A 15,890-nucleotide genomic window follows, 5' to 3' on the forward strand; every position below is an offset into this window, starting at 1 on the left:
GAGTATTTTCTAAATTCAGCAGAATTTTGTGAGACAGTTTGCTTCTATTTTCACCCAGCAGACTGGGAGGCCTGAAGAGGGAGCACAGAATCCATCTCACCACAGCTGGAAGTTCGCTGCTTGTGTCGAGTCACAGAAATCGATGCCCATCACAGCCGTGGCCGTCTCACCTGCTGACAGCAGCTCTGTCACACAGAGGAGAAGACCACAGTGTTGACACAAACAAAGACACACAGAGCTTTTTGCTGCTTTGATCTGAGGAGATAAAGCGTGTCCTCTGCTGCCAACTGTGTGATGTTCTGCTGCTTATGCGAACCATTAAAAAAAACTCCACAATGCACCAGTTGCAGACTACACGCTAATTCTGAGCAAGTTTTACATATTTGATGTGAGAAAATAAAGCACTCTCTCAAAATTCAGTATGGACGCTAAAAATACAGAAAATAGAAGTTTATAATGTGAATTCAAATATTGTAAAATCTACTTGTGTTTTTATCTGACACTTCACTGTCTCCTCAGCAGTCAAAGAAAATAGATGAGGCACAAAGCTGGAAAACATTCAAATCAATTGTACATCGTGGCAAAGATTAAACACAATCAGAAAAGAAAATGAGTATTCTGTTTTTAGAAACACATTCTGCTCTGAGAATCTGAAGCTGCAGTTTGTATCACACCACAAGCTCAAATAAAAGTTGACAATGATTCACAGTTAAGTGCAGTGGTGGTGCAACGGTTGAGTGTCTGGATTACTGATCAGAAGGCCAAAGGTTCAAACCCTGATACGCCCACTGGTGGGCGCTGTACCATGGCTGATCCTAGAGTGCCTATAGCTGATCCATCCATCCGTTCTCCATACACCGCTTTTATCCTCACTAGGACAGGTCGCCAGTCTGTCGCAGGGCTACATATACAGACTAACAATCACACTCACATTCACACCTACGGGCAATTTAGAGTTATCAATTAACCTCAGCATGTTTTTGGACTGTGGGAGGAAGCCGGAGTGCCCGGAGAAAACCCACACATGCACAGGGAGAAGATGCAAACTCCATGCAGAAAGATCCCAAGCCCAGGCCAGGATTTGAACCGGGGATCTTCTTGCTGCAAGGCGAAAGTGCTAACCACTACTGCACTGTGCAGACAATGGCTGATCTCTGACCCCAATTGGGATGTGTGAAAAACTGCAAATTTCCCCATGTGGAACTAATAAGGGATATTAAAAATGAAAAAAAAAAGATTGAAAAGCAATAAATATGGAAAACTTGCCAGGACTGTGAAGGCTTTTAAAATGTATTGTTTGTACAGTGAACACAGCACTTCACTGGCATCACATTATTTTTGTTGTCATATAGCTTTAGGATTGTGAATCCCCTTTGTGATGTGAGTTTAAACTTTTAAAAAAAATTATGGCGGGAATTTAACAGGCTCGGTGGTTAGCACCGCTGCCATGCAGCTAGAAGATCCACAGTGTGCGTCCCGGCCTGTGCCTGCGATCTTTCTGCATGGAGTTTGTATGTGCTTCCTGTGCATGCGTAGGTTTTCTCTGACAGTCCAAAAACATGATGAGGTTAATTGATAATTCGAGACTGTCTGTAGGTGCAAATGTGAGTGAGATTGTTTGTCTCTATATGTAGTCCTGTGACAGACTGGCGACCTGTCCAGGGCGTCCCCTGCCTTCACCCAAAGTCTGCTGGAATAGACTCCAGCCCCCAGCAACCTCAATGAGGATTAAGCGGTGTATAGAAAATGGATGGATTGATGGGAATTTAACAAAAAAAGTGTTGCATGGATCATAAACCCATCCAACTTTGTATTTCACTCACTGATCTCGATTAGTTTTAATTTAGCAAGACATTCAGAGTTGCCAGAGAGAATGTGTGATCTGTCGGGCAGCATCATGACCTTATAACTTCCAGTTGTACGCAAAAATGACCTACATCTGACAAACGGCTTTCCATGAAATTGACTGACTGTAAATATTTTTCATCTGGTATTTTAAATAGTGAAGCTTCCAGGGAACGCTAGCAGGGGTGCAGACTTAATGACAGAAACTATTTTTCATGCACACAGGATCTCTTCAGGCTCTCACTCACCAATCTCTGGGAACTCTTTCACTCTCATTCCAGACTGGAGCTTCACGTCCTCCATGTGCAGGTTCTTGGTGTCGGAGGTGGCGCTGTTGGTGAATTGCATCTGCACTGCCACCATGTTGGCGTCGGGGCTGAAAGGCTGTCGGCTGAAGCAGTACTCCACCGACAGACCCTCTCCTGTGATCCGGTGCAGCAGCTCGTAGTTCTTCAGCGCGCTGGAGGGAGCGATGGTCTATAAAAAGAGATTTTTTCATCCTGTTTGTTCTGTAATTATATTGCTAAAGAATAAATATTCAAACCATGAAGGTGAGAAACTTGTGAGGTACTTACAGCAGGGGAGAGAACAGAGTCAGACAAAGACAGTCCCTCGAGGTCAGTCACAAGGCTGTTGGACAGGAAGGTGTTGACGGGTGTGACTTGAGGTGAGGGAGCAGGTTCGACTGTGAGAAGAGATGCGGGTGATGCAGAAAGTCAGCGAGCAAATTCAGGCTTGACTCCAGTTATCTAGGCTTTAAATTATCACTTTTTCAAAAAAAAAAAGAGGTTGCAAGTTGGAAAAGCAATCAGTCAAGGGCATCAAACGTTGGTGCGACTTTTAGAAATAATCACAAAACATCCTTGCTCGTTGGCTTTGCTTTAATGAAGCGAGCATCATTAGTTTTTCATTCTCTGAAGAGGAAGGTAACAGATGAAAAAACTCACAATCGTCGAGGTCGAGCAGAGACATTTCTTTCTTCTCTTTCTTGGTCTCTTTCTTGACAGGTTTGGAGGGAGGTTTCGTTTCAGCTGTCTGGAGGGAGATCAAGAAAGCTGCCATGAAGAGATGCCAATTTTATGTTACTGTATATCTGGGCACATTTTTGTATTTAGGTCTTAAGAATACATCACTTTTCATATAATTAATCATTTTCCAATATCATAAACCCAACCCCATGGGGCCTGATCTTTCTCTGCATTCAACATTTGGGGTGTGTTTTCAAATGTGGACACATTATCAGTACCTTTTTCTTCTTCTTGACCTCTACCTCAGACTCGGAGTCTTCAGACTCTGATTGGCTGCTTTCAGACTCACTCTCCTCATCCTCATCAGACTCAGACTCCGAGTCGCTCTTGCGCTGTTTACTCTTCCTCTCGATCTTCCTGTCTTCCTCTTCACTGCTCTGCTCGCTGAAAAGGAAAGCAAAGGTTAGACCTCCCTCTGGGATCCAGGAGTGAATTCTATAATGGATGAAACAGATACTGCTAATGTGTTTACAGATTAAAAAAATAGAGCTATCCATCAAGTCAACCTGGATCTGTGATATGGTGTGCACATAAAAACACCAAGACGTGACCACAGTTAACCACACGCTTATGCTGAGAAAGTCAAGCATATTAAAATTCAAGATATTTGGCTCAGGACAGAAGAATGAATTCGATACGCCCACACACAACCTGGAATATAATTAATACAGTATTAAAAGATATTCTGGTTGAAGCAGTGTCCATGAAATTGTTCATCAGGATTTGTCTTTATGGACACTGCAACAAAAGCACGACTACCTTTCAGTTTCTGGCACTGGCTTCTTTAATTCTTTCTTCTTTTTCTTCTTGTCCTTCTCCTCCTCTTCCTCCTCCTCCTCTTCCTCAGACTCAGAGCCTTCCTCACTCTCTTCGCTCTCTGATCCCGACCCGCTCTCCTCGCTGCCGCTGCCGCTTTCTGAGCCGCTGGCAGAGTCCGACTCTGAGGAGGAAAACGTCGGATTAAGAGGACAAACAGGCCAGTTAGAGCCAGGATCAAATGGTTTTTACAAGAACCATAAGAGAATCAAGCTTTAAACAATTTCTTGCTCAAAAGACTCAAAGTCAATGGAATACAAGTCACGGTCAAAATTTCTTGATCTGTCAAATAATCAAAAGGTTTTCCATGATGTTCACCAGCCAGGAGCATCAAATTTTTACGATCCTTTTATTATTGAAGTTCCAGACACATTTTTCCAGAGGCACCTTATAACAAAAAAAAAAGATTAAGGAGCACCTTTATCTGACATTCTCAGATTTTCTGTCTTTGGTTGAACCTGAGGCACACACACCAAACCCCAACTAAATACAGAGATCTTATAATCAGTTCTGTGCTATATCTACACTAACAATACTGGATTTTGACAACATTTTTAGCTTTTGTGACTAATTTTGTTTTTTAACTGTAATTACTTGCAAGTCATGCTCCATTCTGCTCCACACAGACAGAGTGAGCAATTTAGTTCATCGTTATGAACAAACTTTTTCTTTTCCATAAACCAAACTGTATTTTTATTTACAGCTGAAAGTTCTGGTTTTGCTTTAAAGCAGCTCTGATATCAGATTTTCACTTCACTTTTATCATCAACGGAATTCAAGACATTGTGGTGGTTTACAAAAAAACAAGAAAAAATGTTGCTATCAGTCAATTTCATCTTTAACAATGTCCATTGGGTGTTTTGTATCATTTTTGGGAATAAATTAGATTCAGAGGTGTAGGAAGAAGGAGAGAAAAGTCTGTAACCATAATTAGAGTGTCAACCAGATAGTTACTGGTGCTGGTTTATATTCAGTATTATCACGGTTACATTTCATGGTTATCACCAACACTGGTACACGACTGTTCAAAAGTTTGGGATCGCTTAGAAATGTCCTTATTTTGAATGAAAATTAGTTTTTTTCAATGAAGATAACATTAATTTAATTAGAAATACAGTCTAGACATTGTTAATGTGGTAAATGACTGTTTTAGCTGGAAATGGTTGATTTTTAATGGAATATCTACATAGGAGTACAGAGGAACATTTCCAGCAACCATCACTCCTGTGTTCTAATGCTACACTGTCATAGGCGTCAGTTTAGGGGGGGACGGTGGGGACGTGTCCCCCCCACTTTTTGTCAGGGGTCATTTTGTCTCCAACACATTCAAATTCTTCACATGTAAGCCGTTGTAAACCCAGTTATTTTCAGTAGTATAGAAAATTCCGACACTACTGAACGCACCATCCGCACTAGGCCGAGAGTTGCACAGACATGCAGCACACCTTCGTGAGGTTTAAAAAAACGTGCAGATGCTAAATTTGCGCCCGTGCCAAGTGGAAATTCCGACCAGAGGCATGCAGGGGCAAAATTTCGGCCCGGGAGAATTAGTACTGTAGCGGCCCACAGACCCCTTTAACCGCATATACCAATAGCTCAATAGGTTGAGCCTCTGTCTTTGGTTCGGTGGTTGTGAGTTCGAGCCCAGCTTGTAGCATTTTGCTGCCGTTCTTCGACATTTTCTCAAAGTGCTGTGGTCTCCATCCCCCCCACTTTTAAAAACAAACTGACGCCCTTGTACATTGTGTTAGCTAATGGTGTTGAGAGGCTAACTGATGATTAGAAAACCCTTGAGCAATTATGTTAGAACAAGAGTGCTAACATGAACTTGTCTGGGTGACCCCAATGTGTGAACAGTAGTGCACATCATGACAACCCTGCTTGAATACTAAACTATTCCTTTTACAGTACTACTGTTTAAGTAAATACATAATGCATGGTGTGCATTTTTGCAAATGTGTTAAGCTGTTAAAATAACATCTTATTCTAAAACCAAAGTTTTCTTTGTCTGCCAGCAGTGTTTCATATTCTTAAATGTGTAGAACAGCTAACAGCTGATCTGCTGATTTCTGATTTAAACTGACAGCAGCTCTGATGATCTAATCCTTTAAATCTGCTGTGTGATTATTGATTATTTGGTGATCAGAACGACATCCTGAGGTGTTTGTTCAAAGTTTTCTTTGTCTGCCAGCAGGGTTTCATGTTCCTAAATGTGTAGAAATGGTATCAAATAATATGTTTACTCTTACATTCTTGGGGTAGGATTTGTCCAAGACAACAGTGTCGGAATGTTTTAGACTTTTACTTTTTTTTTTACATGATAGGACAAACTTATGACCACTTTTTAAATATTTAGAATTTCAGGAGGACCCAGTGATCTTTAGTGTCACATACAGAGTTAATTGGTTTTGATCTTTTTAAGGATTTATGTCTAATTTATTTTTATTTTTTTTACCATCCTCAACCCCACTCATTCAAAAAAGTCTCATTTTCACACATGCATGTGTGATGGACACTACTCGTATGGACTAAAGGATGGTTAGATGCCACCAAGGCCATCAGCAGCCCTCTAAAGTTACCACTGTCAGCAGACTCTGTCGGCCCAGACTCGCCCTCAGAGTCGGAGTAGAACGGCTTCTCCACCTTCTTCTCCTTCCTCTTCTCACGGCTGCTACATTTGGTCCATTCAGGCACCTGGCAGAAGAAGCAGAGTTGAAGCAGTCAGCCGTCAGCTCCGCCTCGGTGAAAAACCCCTCAGATAGAAGCAGAGACGTGGGCAGATTACAGTAGCATGGCCATGAATGCCTCTGCCTGGGCGTGATGCAGCCAAATGAAGCCAGCCATCTCTGCTGCAGATCTGCTTTTAGATCTGACAGTCTCAGAACAAATTCAGTACAGACACTAATGCTTGTATGGAGACTTCTTTCTTTCTTTGTACAGATAGATGTGAGCACCAGGTGTTGCCTTCATGACCAGTTGCAGAAATGGTTTTCTTTTAATACAGGGAGCAGTTCCATTAAGAAGTGATGTCTTTGAGGAGCAGCGACTATCCTCCCACACTTTAAAAAAAGCCCATCTGCTCTTTCTGTGACCAAACTCATTAACCAGAGCCATCTGCTAATGAGTGTGGACATCTCCAAACCCCATTTAAAACCCACAAGGTTGCTAATGCATGTCGACGTGTCAGAGGACCGCACGTCCTGCTAAAAGAATCACTTCTTTAATGGTGCAGACCGAGGAAGAGGGTGCTGTGTTTCAGGTAGCTTTGGCTGAGCTAAGCACAGAACAGCGACTACATAAGGCGGGGTGTTAAAAAGCACTTGGGTTGTTGCGGCTATATGGGTTGAGGCTCAAGGACGTGTGGCTCTTTGGCGCTAACTGACTCACACTCGTTAATGTTGTGACTCTTTCAAGCAGCGTAAAAACCTGGCAGACGTAGAAAAGAAAAAGATTGGGATGGAGATGAGGAAAAAGGAAGGAAAAGGTTTTAGAAAAAAGTCAGGAAAGCAAGAGAAACAGGCACAGGAAGGTTTCAGGGTCTAAAAATAAGAATGTGTGAGAACAGTTTTGGATATCACAGAGACAAAAAATAAACCCCAAATTTCATCACAGTATACTTCACTACCATTACGTTGCTAAAAATGATCAAAACAAAACTGTCTACTAGGTAAAATCAATGCACTCCAATATAACTTAATACTACTGTATATACTCATATATATAAATACTTAAATACTGTAGAAATTAAAAGTCAACATCCACATTCACTACTTAATAATACATCAAAAAATACATGAAAATGCATTTAGTATGGACATATTGACCGGCAACAAAGCATGCTGTGCTGGCATGGGTTAGATGAACTAAATGAAGAGTGGCACAGGTGGAGCAGCAGAGGGAGAAAGGAAGAAATCACATCACTCAAAATCACACAACATTTGTGACACGTTCACTATTCGAGTCACAAATTTCATGAAAGACCAGTTCGCTGCAGAGGACGAAATGAACTGTCAGTGGAACAGCTGGTGGAACAGCTGGACAAACAATCTGAACTCAAGGTGGACTCAGTCGATTTCAAATGAAGTTTGGTGCTAAAAGTGTGGATTTTCAGACTTTCTATTATTTTAAAGTCTAACAGCATTTCTTGTCCCTGTTGGCTGAAAAGTAGACTGCGAGTAGAGATGAGGACAGATTCTAAAAGTATTTGTATGGATGCAGTTGCTCATCACTGGCACATTTAAGTGATTTGTGGCGTCCATCAACTTCCGAGTATCTTGGATTTTTTTAAATTCCAGAGCAGTCGATAAGTTTAAATCTGGAATAAAGATGAACAAAAAAAAAATCTATAGCTACAACAAACTTAACAATAACAATGTGTCTTACCAATTTCTCAAATACAGTCAATGCAATTTGCTTCTTTTTTTTTTGATTTTATGATTACCACATAGTACGGTTGAGTAAACTATACATTTCAGTAGTCAAAAGTTCTCACTCTGCAGGTTGCTGATGGTGGGAACATCTTCTGTTGCACCCAACTCTGTCACATTACCTATTGTAGACTATGATACTGTCTTGTCTAGTATCTTTATGGCTGTCACATGATCACTTGTCATTTTACTCATAGTCTGCTTTGCTTGAGACAAATGTCTTTTAGCATGAATAACTTTTTATCACACTTTTGCTCTTCATTTCTGTCACAGTACAGCGCTCCTCTGAAAACACAACGTTCCGCCCTACCATTAATGTTCAATAACTGTGAGACAAGCAGGTCACCTTGTACGGCAACTTTAGGGCGTTTAGTGGAGTCCTCTAACTGAAAGCAAAACTTCAACTGCCAGTGAAGACAGTGAAATACGATGAAAAACACCAAGACAAGTGAGTAAGTAAAGCTTGAGTTGAGATTCTTTTGTTCCTGACTTGAAGAATGAAGTGTCAGGCTTGGCTTTCTCATCTTTTCAAGTGGTTTTAGTTGCAACTTGAACCAGTTTTCTCTCTAAGATTTAAGATAAACTGTGATTCTATACTGTTAATTCTACAACACTCCTCTCATTTACTCTAATAATTGGGTTTCTTCCAGTTAATCTCTTTCCACATGGGACAACAGCTGTTATAATCACCCCTCTCTCAAAGTGGACAGACGGAGGATGAATTTCTGAGAATCCCATTAATCTTATCTTATCAGTGTCACGATTAGCATTAAATGACAACCAGAAAGAGAGCGTAAGAGAGAAAAGAGAGAGCAATCGTCAGAACAAACACCACCGCACTCCAAACGTGGAGGAGGGGCACCTCTCGCCAGTCTCCTAGCAAGCCGATCCGCCCCTCACCGGTGGTAATGACTTCCTCTGTCTGTGGACGAGTATAATGTGCAGAGGAAGAGTCTGTCAGAGGCTTCAGAGGATCCACTGATCCTCACAGCCTTAGAAGCCACAACATGGGGCGCTCAGTTTCAGCAGCGACACTGAGACTTACACTGGTGTTGTTTTTGCTCTTTAGCTACTAATCCTGTACATCACAAATGACTGTCAGCCATTTTTCAAAGCATGCTGTGGGTTTTTACATGGATTTACGCCTTCTTCTTCAGCATTGTTCTTTAATCGTTTTTGATATACTAATATTTTGGCATTGCTGTTAGCTCTGCAAAAAAAAAAAAAAAAAAATCCAAAACTATAGAAAAATTTTAGCTTCAAGTTGTAATTCTGCTGAACACTACTTGAAAATGGATTGCACCAGATTTGTAGCAGATTAGTCAGCAACAAGAATTAAACTTAATTAATATGAAATGCTTAGCATATGTGAAGTTAAAACACATAAAAGTGCCAGATCTGACTAATTCGTTTGTTTTTATGTCTTCATGCAGCAGCACTAATTCATAACTTATTCAAATAATCTGTTGATCATGAGCTCAACTGAACGATAAGAAGAATCAGACTAATTCCTGGGTAGGTTTTCTGTGGGTCAGATGAGGAAGAATCTGGGGAGCCAATGAAATCACAATGTGAGGGATGATCTCCTTAAACATGACATTTTGGGCAATATTTGTGCAATACTTCTGTCACTGAAATATGAAATCCTCTTTTAAGATGCATGCATAAGATCATAGATAAATGTGCATATACAGTAACATCGGTCACTGACTATGGAAAACTTCTTTATTTGTTTTACTGTAGTTATTACTCTGCCAAGAAATGCAGCAAAGTTATGTGACAATCGGCGTACGTTTGTCTATCTGTTGATCTGTTTGTAACATTACTCAAAAATTAATTTGGATGAATTTTTCAGGGAAGATCAGAAATGACACAAGGACCAAATGATTAGATTTTGGCAGTGACGCAGCTTATAGTCTGGATCCATGGACTTGTTAAAAATTTCTGTATCATTGCGAGATTGAAGCACAGTGTCGCTGTAACTATGACGACAAGTGAACGCTACGTCAGCTGCCTGCTGACGATCACATGATTGTGATCCTACTACAAGTCTATCGCTGCGGACTTATCAGGACTTATCTGTCGGAAATCATGCAAGGACTGAGCAGCGTTGGTGGAGTTCTGCGCTCTCTGATTGCTTTTCTTGCTTTTTTGTTATCTTTGTTATGGCCTGTCTACTTTGTGTAGCACCTTGAAACATTACTAATATTAGTGTGTTAATAGTTATTAAATGTTGAAAAATATTGGTAATTTTTTAAAATGCCATTTTATAAATTGCTAAATTTAACAAATAATTAAATAATTAGTTGCAATTTTATTGAGATTTCAACAGCTGCTGTGGTTTACAATTTAAAAACTGTAAGCAAAGACCAGAGAGAAGCCTTCTCAATCTTAAATCTGGTGTAGAAAGGCTTCAGAGCTGTTGGGTGAGCTGTCAATTAACGGTGGCAAGACCTCAGAATGACGCCACGAGCTAATGTGATTCGATAGCTGCCAGGCCACAATAAGAGAAGCCAAACTGGGGGATGGTATTACAAACCTCGTTGCAGCAGTGAGCCATACTGTGAGGAAATAAATCTAATGTCAGAACTTCGATTTTTAAAACAGTACCTGTTTACAGCTAAATTACCACATGACATTTTTCCAATCACAAATTAAAAGCAGGAAATATGTTTACTGTCTTAAATTGATTTTAAGTCTGTGTAAGGGAAGTGAATATCAGTCTGGAAATGGAACAAATCGAACTGGAAGTGAATAAAAAGCTTTGAAAAATGGACAACAGTCATATAATTTTTTTTACTTCATTGGCTATCTAAAATGCCCTGAACTCTTGATCTGTTCTTTTAGAACCTCGTCTCTTTAGTAACACCAGTCAAATCAAAATAAAATGAACCTTTGGCCTCATCTTGAAATCTGCATCACAAGGAAAACGACAAGTTAACACTTGACATGGAATATTAGGCTGTGACTTAAAAAGCTCTACTATCAACATAAAATATAACACATGACAACAAAATCAAACCTTGAGGTTGAGTCTTGATTTTGACAAAGAAGTCACACACTCAAGTTTTGATTTTCTGTCTATTTAAAACACACTGTTGCTTATAAACCGATGGCACATGGAGTGAATGGATGGAGAAGAAGAGGAGGCTCTGGAGTGTTAGCATGAGGCTCTACAGGAAAATACACAGTGTCCTCTTAAAAGACTGCATTTAACTTGTGTTTCTGCTTGAAAAATTTGGAATGATTGGACCAAAATGAAATTCACTGGTTACATATGCATGTTACCCCTCAGTTTGCATGTGCTATGGGCTCAAACAACAGTTAGAAGTGACTTGGATGGGGCGAGTGAGCTGCTGCTGCCGAACAGAACAAGTGCAGCAGAGAGGACGAGAGCAGCTGAACTAAATGTTTTCATATGATTTCAGTCTTGTGAAATTTAAACTTTCCTTCGAACATTTTCTCATATCAAACTAATCCTCTTTTCTCCTTTCTGACTCATTCTCCTCCATGGAGGGGCGAGTTGTTAATCACCATCCATTTGGAGGTTTATGAAGGCCAACAAGGATGCATGTTACTGATGAGCTGTTGATGTTAATGGGCTGTAAGTGAATGAATGATGGTCAGTGAAAGAGGAATCAATGTTATATTGGAGTTAGTGTGAGGCTCTGGTGACTCTGTCCAACCCCTCTGAGGCACTGCTCTGGGGAGGGAGCAACCCTCGCTCCCTTCCATCTTTTGGGGCCCCCAGAGGGCCCCTGTGTCTCTGTAAGTTACTGTTCCCACTGCACGCACAGACTCCTTCACCTCCACGTTGCGCACGGAGGGGTCAGGGGCGGCTTCAGGCCAGTCAGGCAACTCCTGGTAGCCCCCAGCCTTGGCATTCAGCAGGTGGGACAATGAACCCAACTGGAAATGGTCTCGATCTGCAAAAACACAATGAAAAAGAATGCAAACCTGCAGTAACACACAGAGATAAAAATTACACAAAGGGCACTTTGTCACTCACATTATTATTATATTCTAAGTTTTACAACTAGAATTATCAGAATTTGTAAGCTTTAGGAGTCATAAACAGCAGTCAGCTGTAAAATACAACTCGACAACTTTGCCTATATATTACCAAACTGGCACTTTTTAAAGTATGCTGAGCTAGCATTAGTTTGTGATTATGATGTAGCCGTGGAAAGAGGGGCAAATAATCCTGGATTACTCTAATAATGAACACAACTTGATACACGGTAATCCTCAAAAATATTCTGAAGTCATCAGGAGCATCATTTTTCTGTGGTTTTGAAACAAATTTGTGTGAGAATGTTTTTCTCAAGGTGGTGGAAACAAGTTTTCGGACATCCTTAAAGTTTTACACAATCTTAAATATTATCATGAAATATTTGTGGAAAAATCTTGTTTGTGTTTTAAAAGGTGTGGCCCCACAAACAAATACAAATGATATTTTTTGTTTATTGTTTACAAGAAAAACTAACTAAAGTTTCAATATGTCGGTTCTCAACACTGTCAGTATCAAAGTCAACAAATAACAGAGAATAAGTTCAAAACTGAACAAAAAATACATAAATCATCACATCATGTAATTAATATTCAGTAGTCCTGCCATTAACACACAGTAGAGCTCTAATCCTGGCTGGTATGTTCCCTACGAGTCTTTCACACTGTTGAGGGCTAATCTTACCCCATTCTTCTTGAATTACTACTTCTAAATTCTTTGATTTACGCTTTGAAACCGAACTTTTGATAATCAATTTTAAGTTTTTACTGGCCTTTTTTAGGATTTGTCTAGTATTTTGGCTGTGACTGTATTAAAGGAAATTGCAGTTGAAAATGTAAGAGGCATGGGGTGTCTGAAAACATTTTTTCCATCACTGTAAATCACACTGAATCTTAAAATGCATCAAAAAACTCTGTTCAGATTTGGAGCTGTGTTATGTTGCCATGTGCTACAGCTGTAGCTACTGACTATGTTGATAAACCAGCCAAATCAGTCAATAACTAACTTCTCACTCCTTTCAACTCACACGGTACCTTTATCTCTGTAATTTTATTCTGGTAACAAGAAGATTAAGAATCAGTTTTGGGGCATCATTTGTAGTGACTCTTTCTGTAAAATGTCCAAGTACCAAAGCTAAATAAAATGTCTCAGATTAAAACTTTTGGCAAAATGTGTAAAAATAAAAAAAATCACAAATTAGATAAAAGTACTGGCAGCTCAGCGCACACATTTGTATAATCTGTTCATGGTTATCTCCAGACATTTAGCAGTACTTTGTAGCCGTGCAGCTTTCATCTCTCTCCAAGCTGAGATCAAGGCAGACTGGCTTCTTACCTTTGAATGGAGACTCGAGCACAGGTGCAGGTTTGAGGGCGAGGAACAGTTTTTTTGCATACTTGCTGAGGGCTCCACTTTTCTCAGTGGGCACAATGAGCTGCCGAATGAAACGCGCCCGATCACGGATGTCGTAGTTCTGATCGTATTTGGCCAAGTTGAGGACGTACTGCGTCAGCAGTTTGGTCTGTGAGGGGAAGAAACGGGAAGGACATGGAGGATGAAGAGAGCACAAAGAATATCTGTCTGATGTGTTGATGCAGGTACAGAACACAATAGCAGCGTGTCCATCTGTGCGAGTGTTTCTGGGTAACAAGTCATTTAACGAGGTCTGGTATGACAACACAAGTGTGATTGAAAGCAGAGGACACTGCACTGGGTAACTTGATTAAGTGTCATTAAGTTGCTGCCAGATGTTTCTTAGGATTTCCTGATTAGTGAGCAGGGTATTAATTGGTAACTCGGATGAATTTCAGGGTTGCTATGTGTCTGACTGGTTAAGTGGCAGTAATGGAACGTAAGCAAATTTTATACTTTACCTAAACTAGTATGTCATTTTCCTGGTACAATTACTTCATTGTGATTGAGAGGGGACAACTGCATTTTTTTACTTCATTGCATTTATCTTTAAAGTTTTACTTGCAAGGTACTTAAAACAGCATTCTTCGTAACATATTTCTTCTAACTGCTACTGTTGGGTATAAAAGAATATGGTTCACTTTTGTGTGTTAAAATATCATCTGAGGAAAGAAATGTTTTGTATACAACCTCCCCTTTCTGCATTATTCCTTTGATGACTTCATTTTTATCTTAGGAAGAACAACTGCTGGTTAAGATAAGACTTGATTTAGATGTTTAGAAGCACTTCAACAGTATAGAAAGTAAATAAAAACTATTCATTCAGGTGAGTGTTCATCGCCTCAATAAATAAAAGTAAATCTTCCTGAATGGAGGGTTGGTATTAGAGGTATTAGAGAACAAATAAATGAGCTGACTCCAGTTCATTTATTTCATTTATTGATCTATTTTAGGTGCTGAAATGTTCCTGTCTGCAACTTCTGTCTCCTTCCAGCAGTTAAAACCCTGAAATGTACTTTTGTCTGTAATGACAAGCATATCTTAACAAAAATGTCCTGACAGGTTTGAGGAAGCTCAGGATTCTCCCAAAGAAGCTTGAATACAAATTTTCCCCTCCTAAATCTGAAATTTGTGTGGAATAGCTGATCTGTCAGGTGTGTAGGAGAACATAGAAGGAATACTTATGAAACTACTGCTGCTGCTGTGGCATTTGGTAAATGTGCACATCCCTCTCAATTTAAAGAAACACTTATTGTTTCTGCTGCAATGTGATGCTGCAGGCATTTATTAAAGTCAGTGAAAATAATCCGTGTCACAGACAGCTGCAGGCAGCAAACAGGACATCAGAAGATCTAATGTATCTGCAAAATCCCAAATTACATTTCGTGACACCTGAGAAAACATTACTAAAACGATTCAGACATTAATCTCACACGTGTCACGTCTGACTAAGCCACATTCATAGCTGTGTTTTGACACATACGTCAATGTGTGACGTAATAGATGTGACACCAGAGAAAGAAGCAAAAATAAATTCAAGTTGATTTGTGATGTAGCAGAGATCTGTATGTCTGCACCTCTGCTGACTGAACACAAGCAAGTCGAAGCTTTTCAAATCTGTAGTTTTCACTCTGGACTAACCTCTCTGCAGAAATGTAAAGAAAACTTGGAAACCACTCTGCTTGCTGTAGAAACTAACTCTAATATTTGTAGTATTTCTATGGGTCTGTGTGCATCTTGTAATGTGCAACAACATATTTTTCCATATTTTCCCATTCCCACGCTAAGTTCAGCTCTGTTGCATTAAAACACTGGTTTTAAGGAGTTGTTAAGACTCCACATATTCAGAGGTGTCCCCCAGGACCTGGCTACGGCACCAACCCAAAGCTCTGGTGCTGTTGTGTTCAATGTTGCTGTCATGGCCACCACCAAGCATACAGCTTGAGGGAGGATGTCCACATGAATTTTCCTTCACAAATGAAAATAAATAGGAAATATCAAGAGACAGACATAAAGGGAGAACATGCACATATTCTACCCTATATTGGGGGACAGGTTGGTATTTTCTCAGTACTGTGCGCTGACAACCAAGACGTGATTAAATTATGGTTGCAGCTCAAATATGTCTTGTAAGGTAGAACAGCATAGTTTTAGTAAAAGGAGGGAAAGCTTAGCAGCTGTATGTATGAAATGTAAGACTGAAAATTGCAGGACAAAGAAAGTCAGGAAAACTTATAAATAAATAAAAACCTAAGCACACTGAAGTGCAATATGAAAACCTAGATAATGGTTTTAATCTTCCACTTGAATCATGTGTGCTTTATCATAACAACTGAAAAACATGCTCTTCAC

At 40.0% G+C, this 15,890-nt stretch overlaps 1 protein-coding gene across 8 annotated transcripts in view; it reads right to left on the reverse strand.

Annotated features, from left to right (window-relative positions):
• LOC110966579 (adaptor related protein complex 3 subunit beta 2) overlaps positions 1–15,890 on the reverse strand; it is a 74,683-nt gene that overhangs the window by 10,717 nt on the left and 48,076 nt on the right. For 3 of the 8 annotated variants that reach the window (XM_051951768.1, XM_051951766.1, XM_051951767.1), the window contains exons 16-25: positions 13,461–13,647; positions 11,912–12,042; positions 7,077–7,115; positions 6,269–6,383; positions 3,633–3,813; positions 3,092–3,257; positions 2,793–2,880; positions 2,421–2,530; positions 2,094–2,322; positions 101–185 (exon numbers count right to left, since the gene is read on the reverse strand). In XM_051951768.1, coding sequence (XP_051807728.1) covers positions 101–185; positions 2,094–2,322; positions 2,421–2,530; positions 2,793–2,880; positions 3,092–3,257; positions 3,633–3,813; positions 6,269–6,383; positions 7,077–7,115; positions 11,912–12,042; positions 13,461–13,647 — 1,331 coding nt within the window. The remainder of the gene's footprint in view (positions 1–100; positions 186–2,093; positions 2,323–2,420; positions 2,531–2,792; positions 2,881–3,091; positions 3,258–3,632; positions 3,814–6,268; positions 6,384–7,076; positions 7,116–11,911; positions 12,043–13,460; positions 13,648–15,890) is intronic. The other 5 variants (XM_022215997.2, XM_022215993.2, XM_022215998.2 and 2 more) reach the window with 3 other exon arrangements.

The sequence above is a fragment of the Acanthochromis polyacanthus genome, chromosome 8 (genome assembly GCF_021347895.1).
Source record: "Acanthochromis polyacanthus isolate Apoly-LR-REF ecotype Palm Island chromosome 8, KAUST_Apoly_ChrSc, whole genome shotgun sequence".
NCBI lineage: Eukaryota > Metazoa > Chordata > Actinopteri > Pomacentridae > Acanthochromis > Acanthochromis polyacanthus.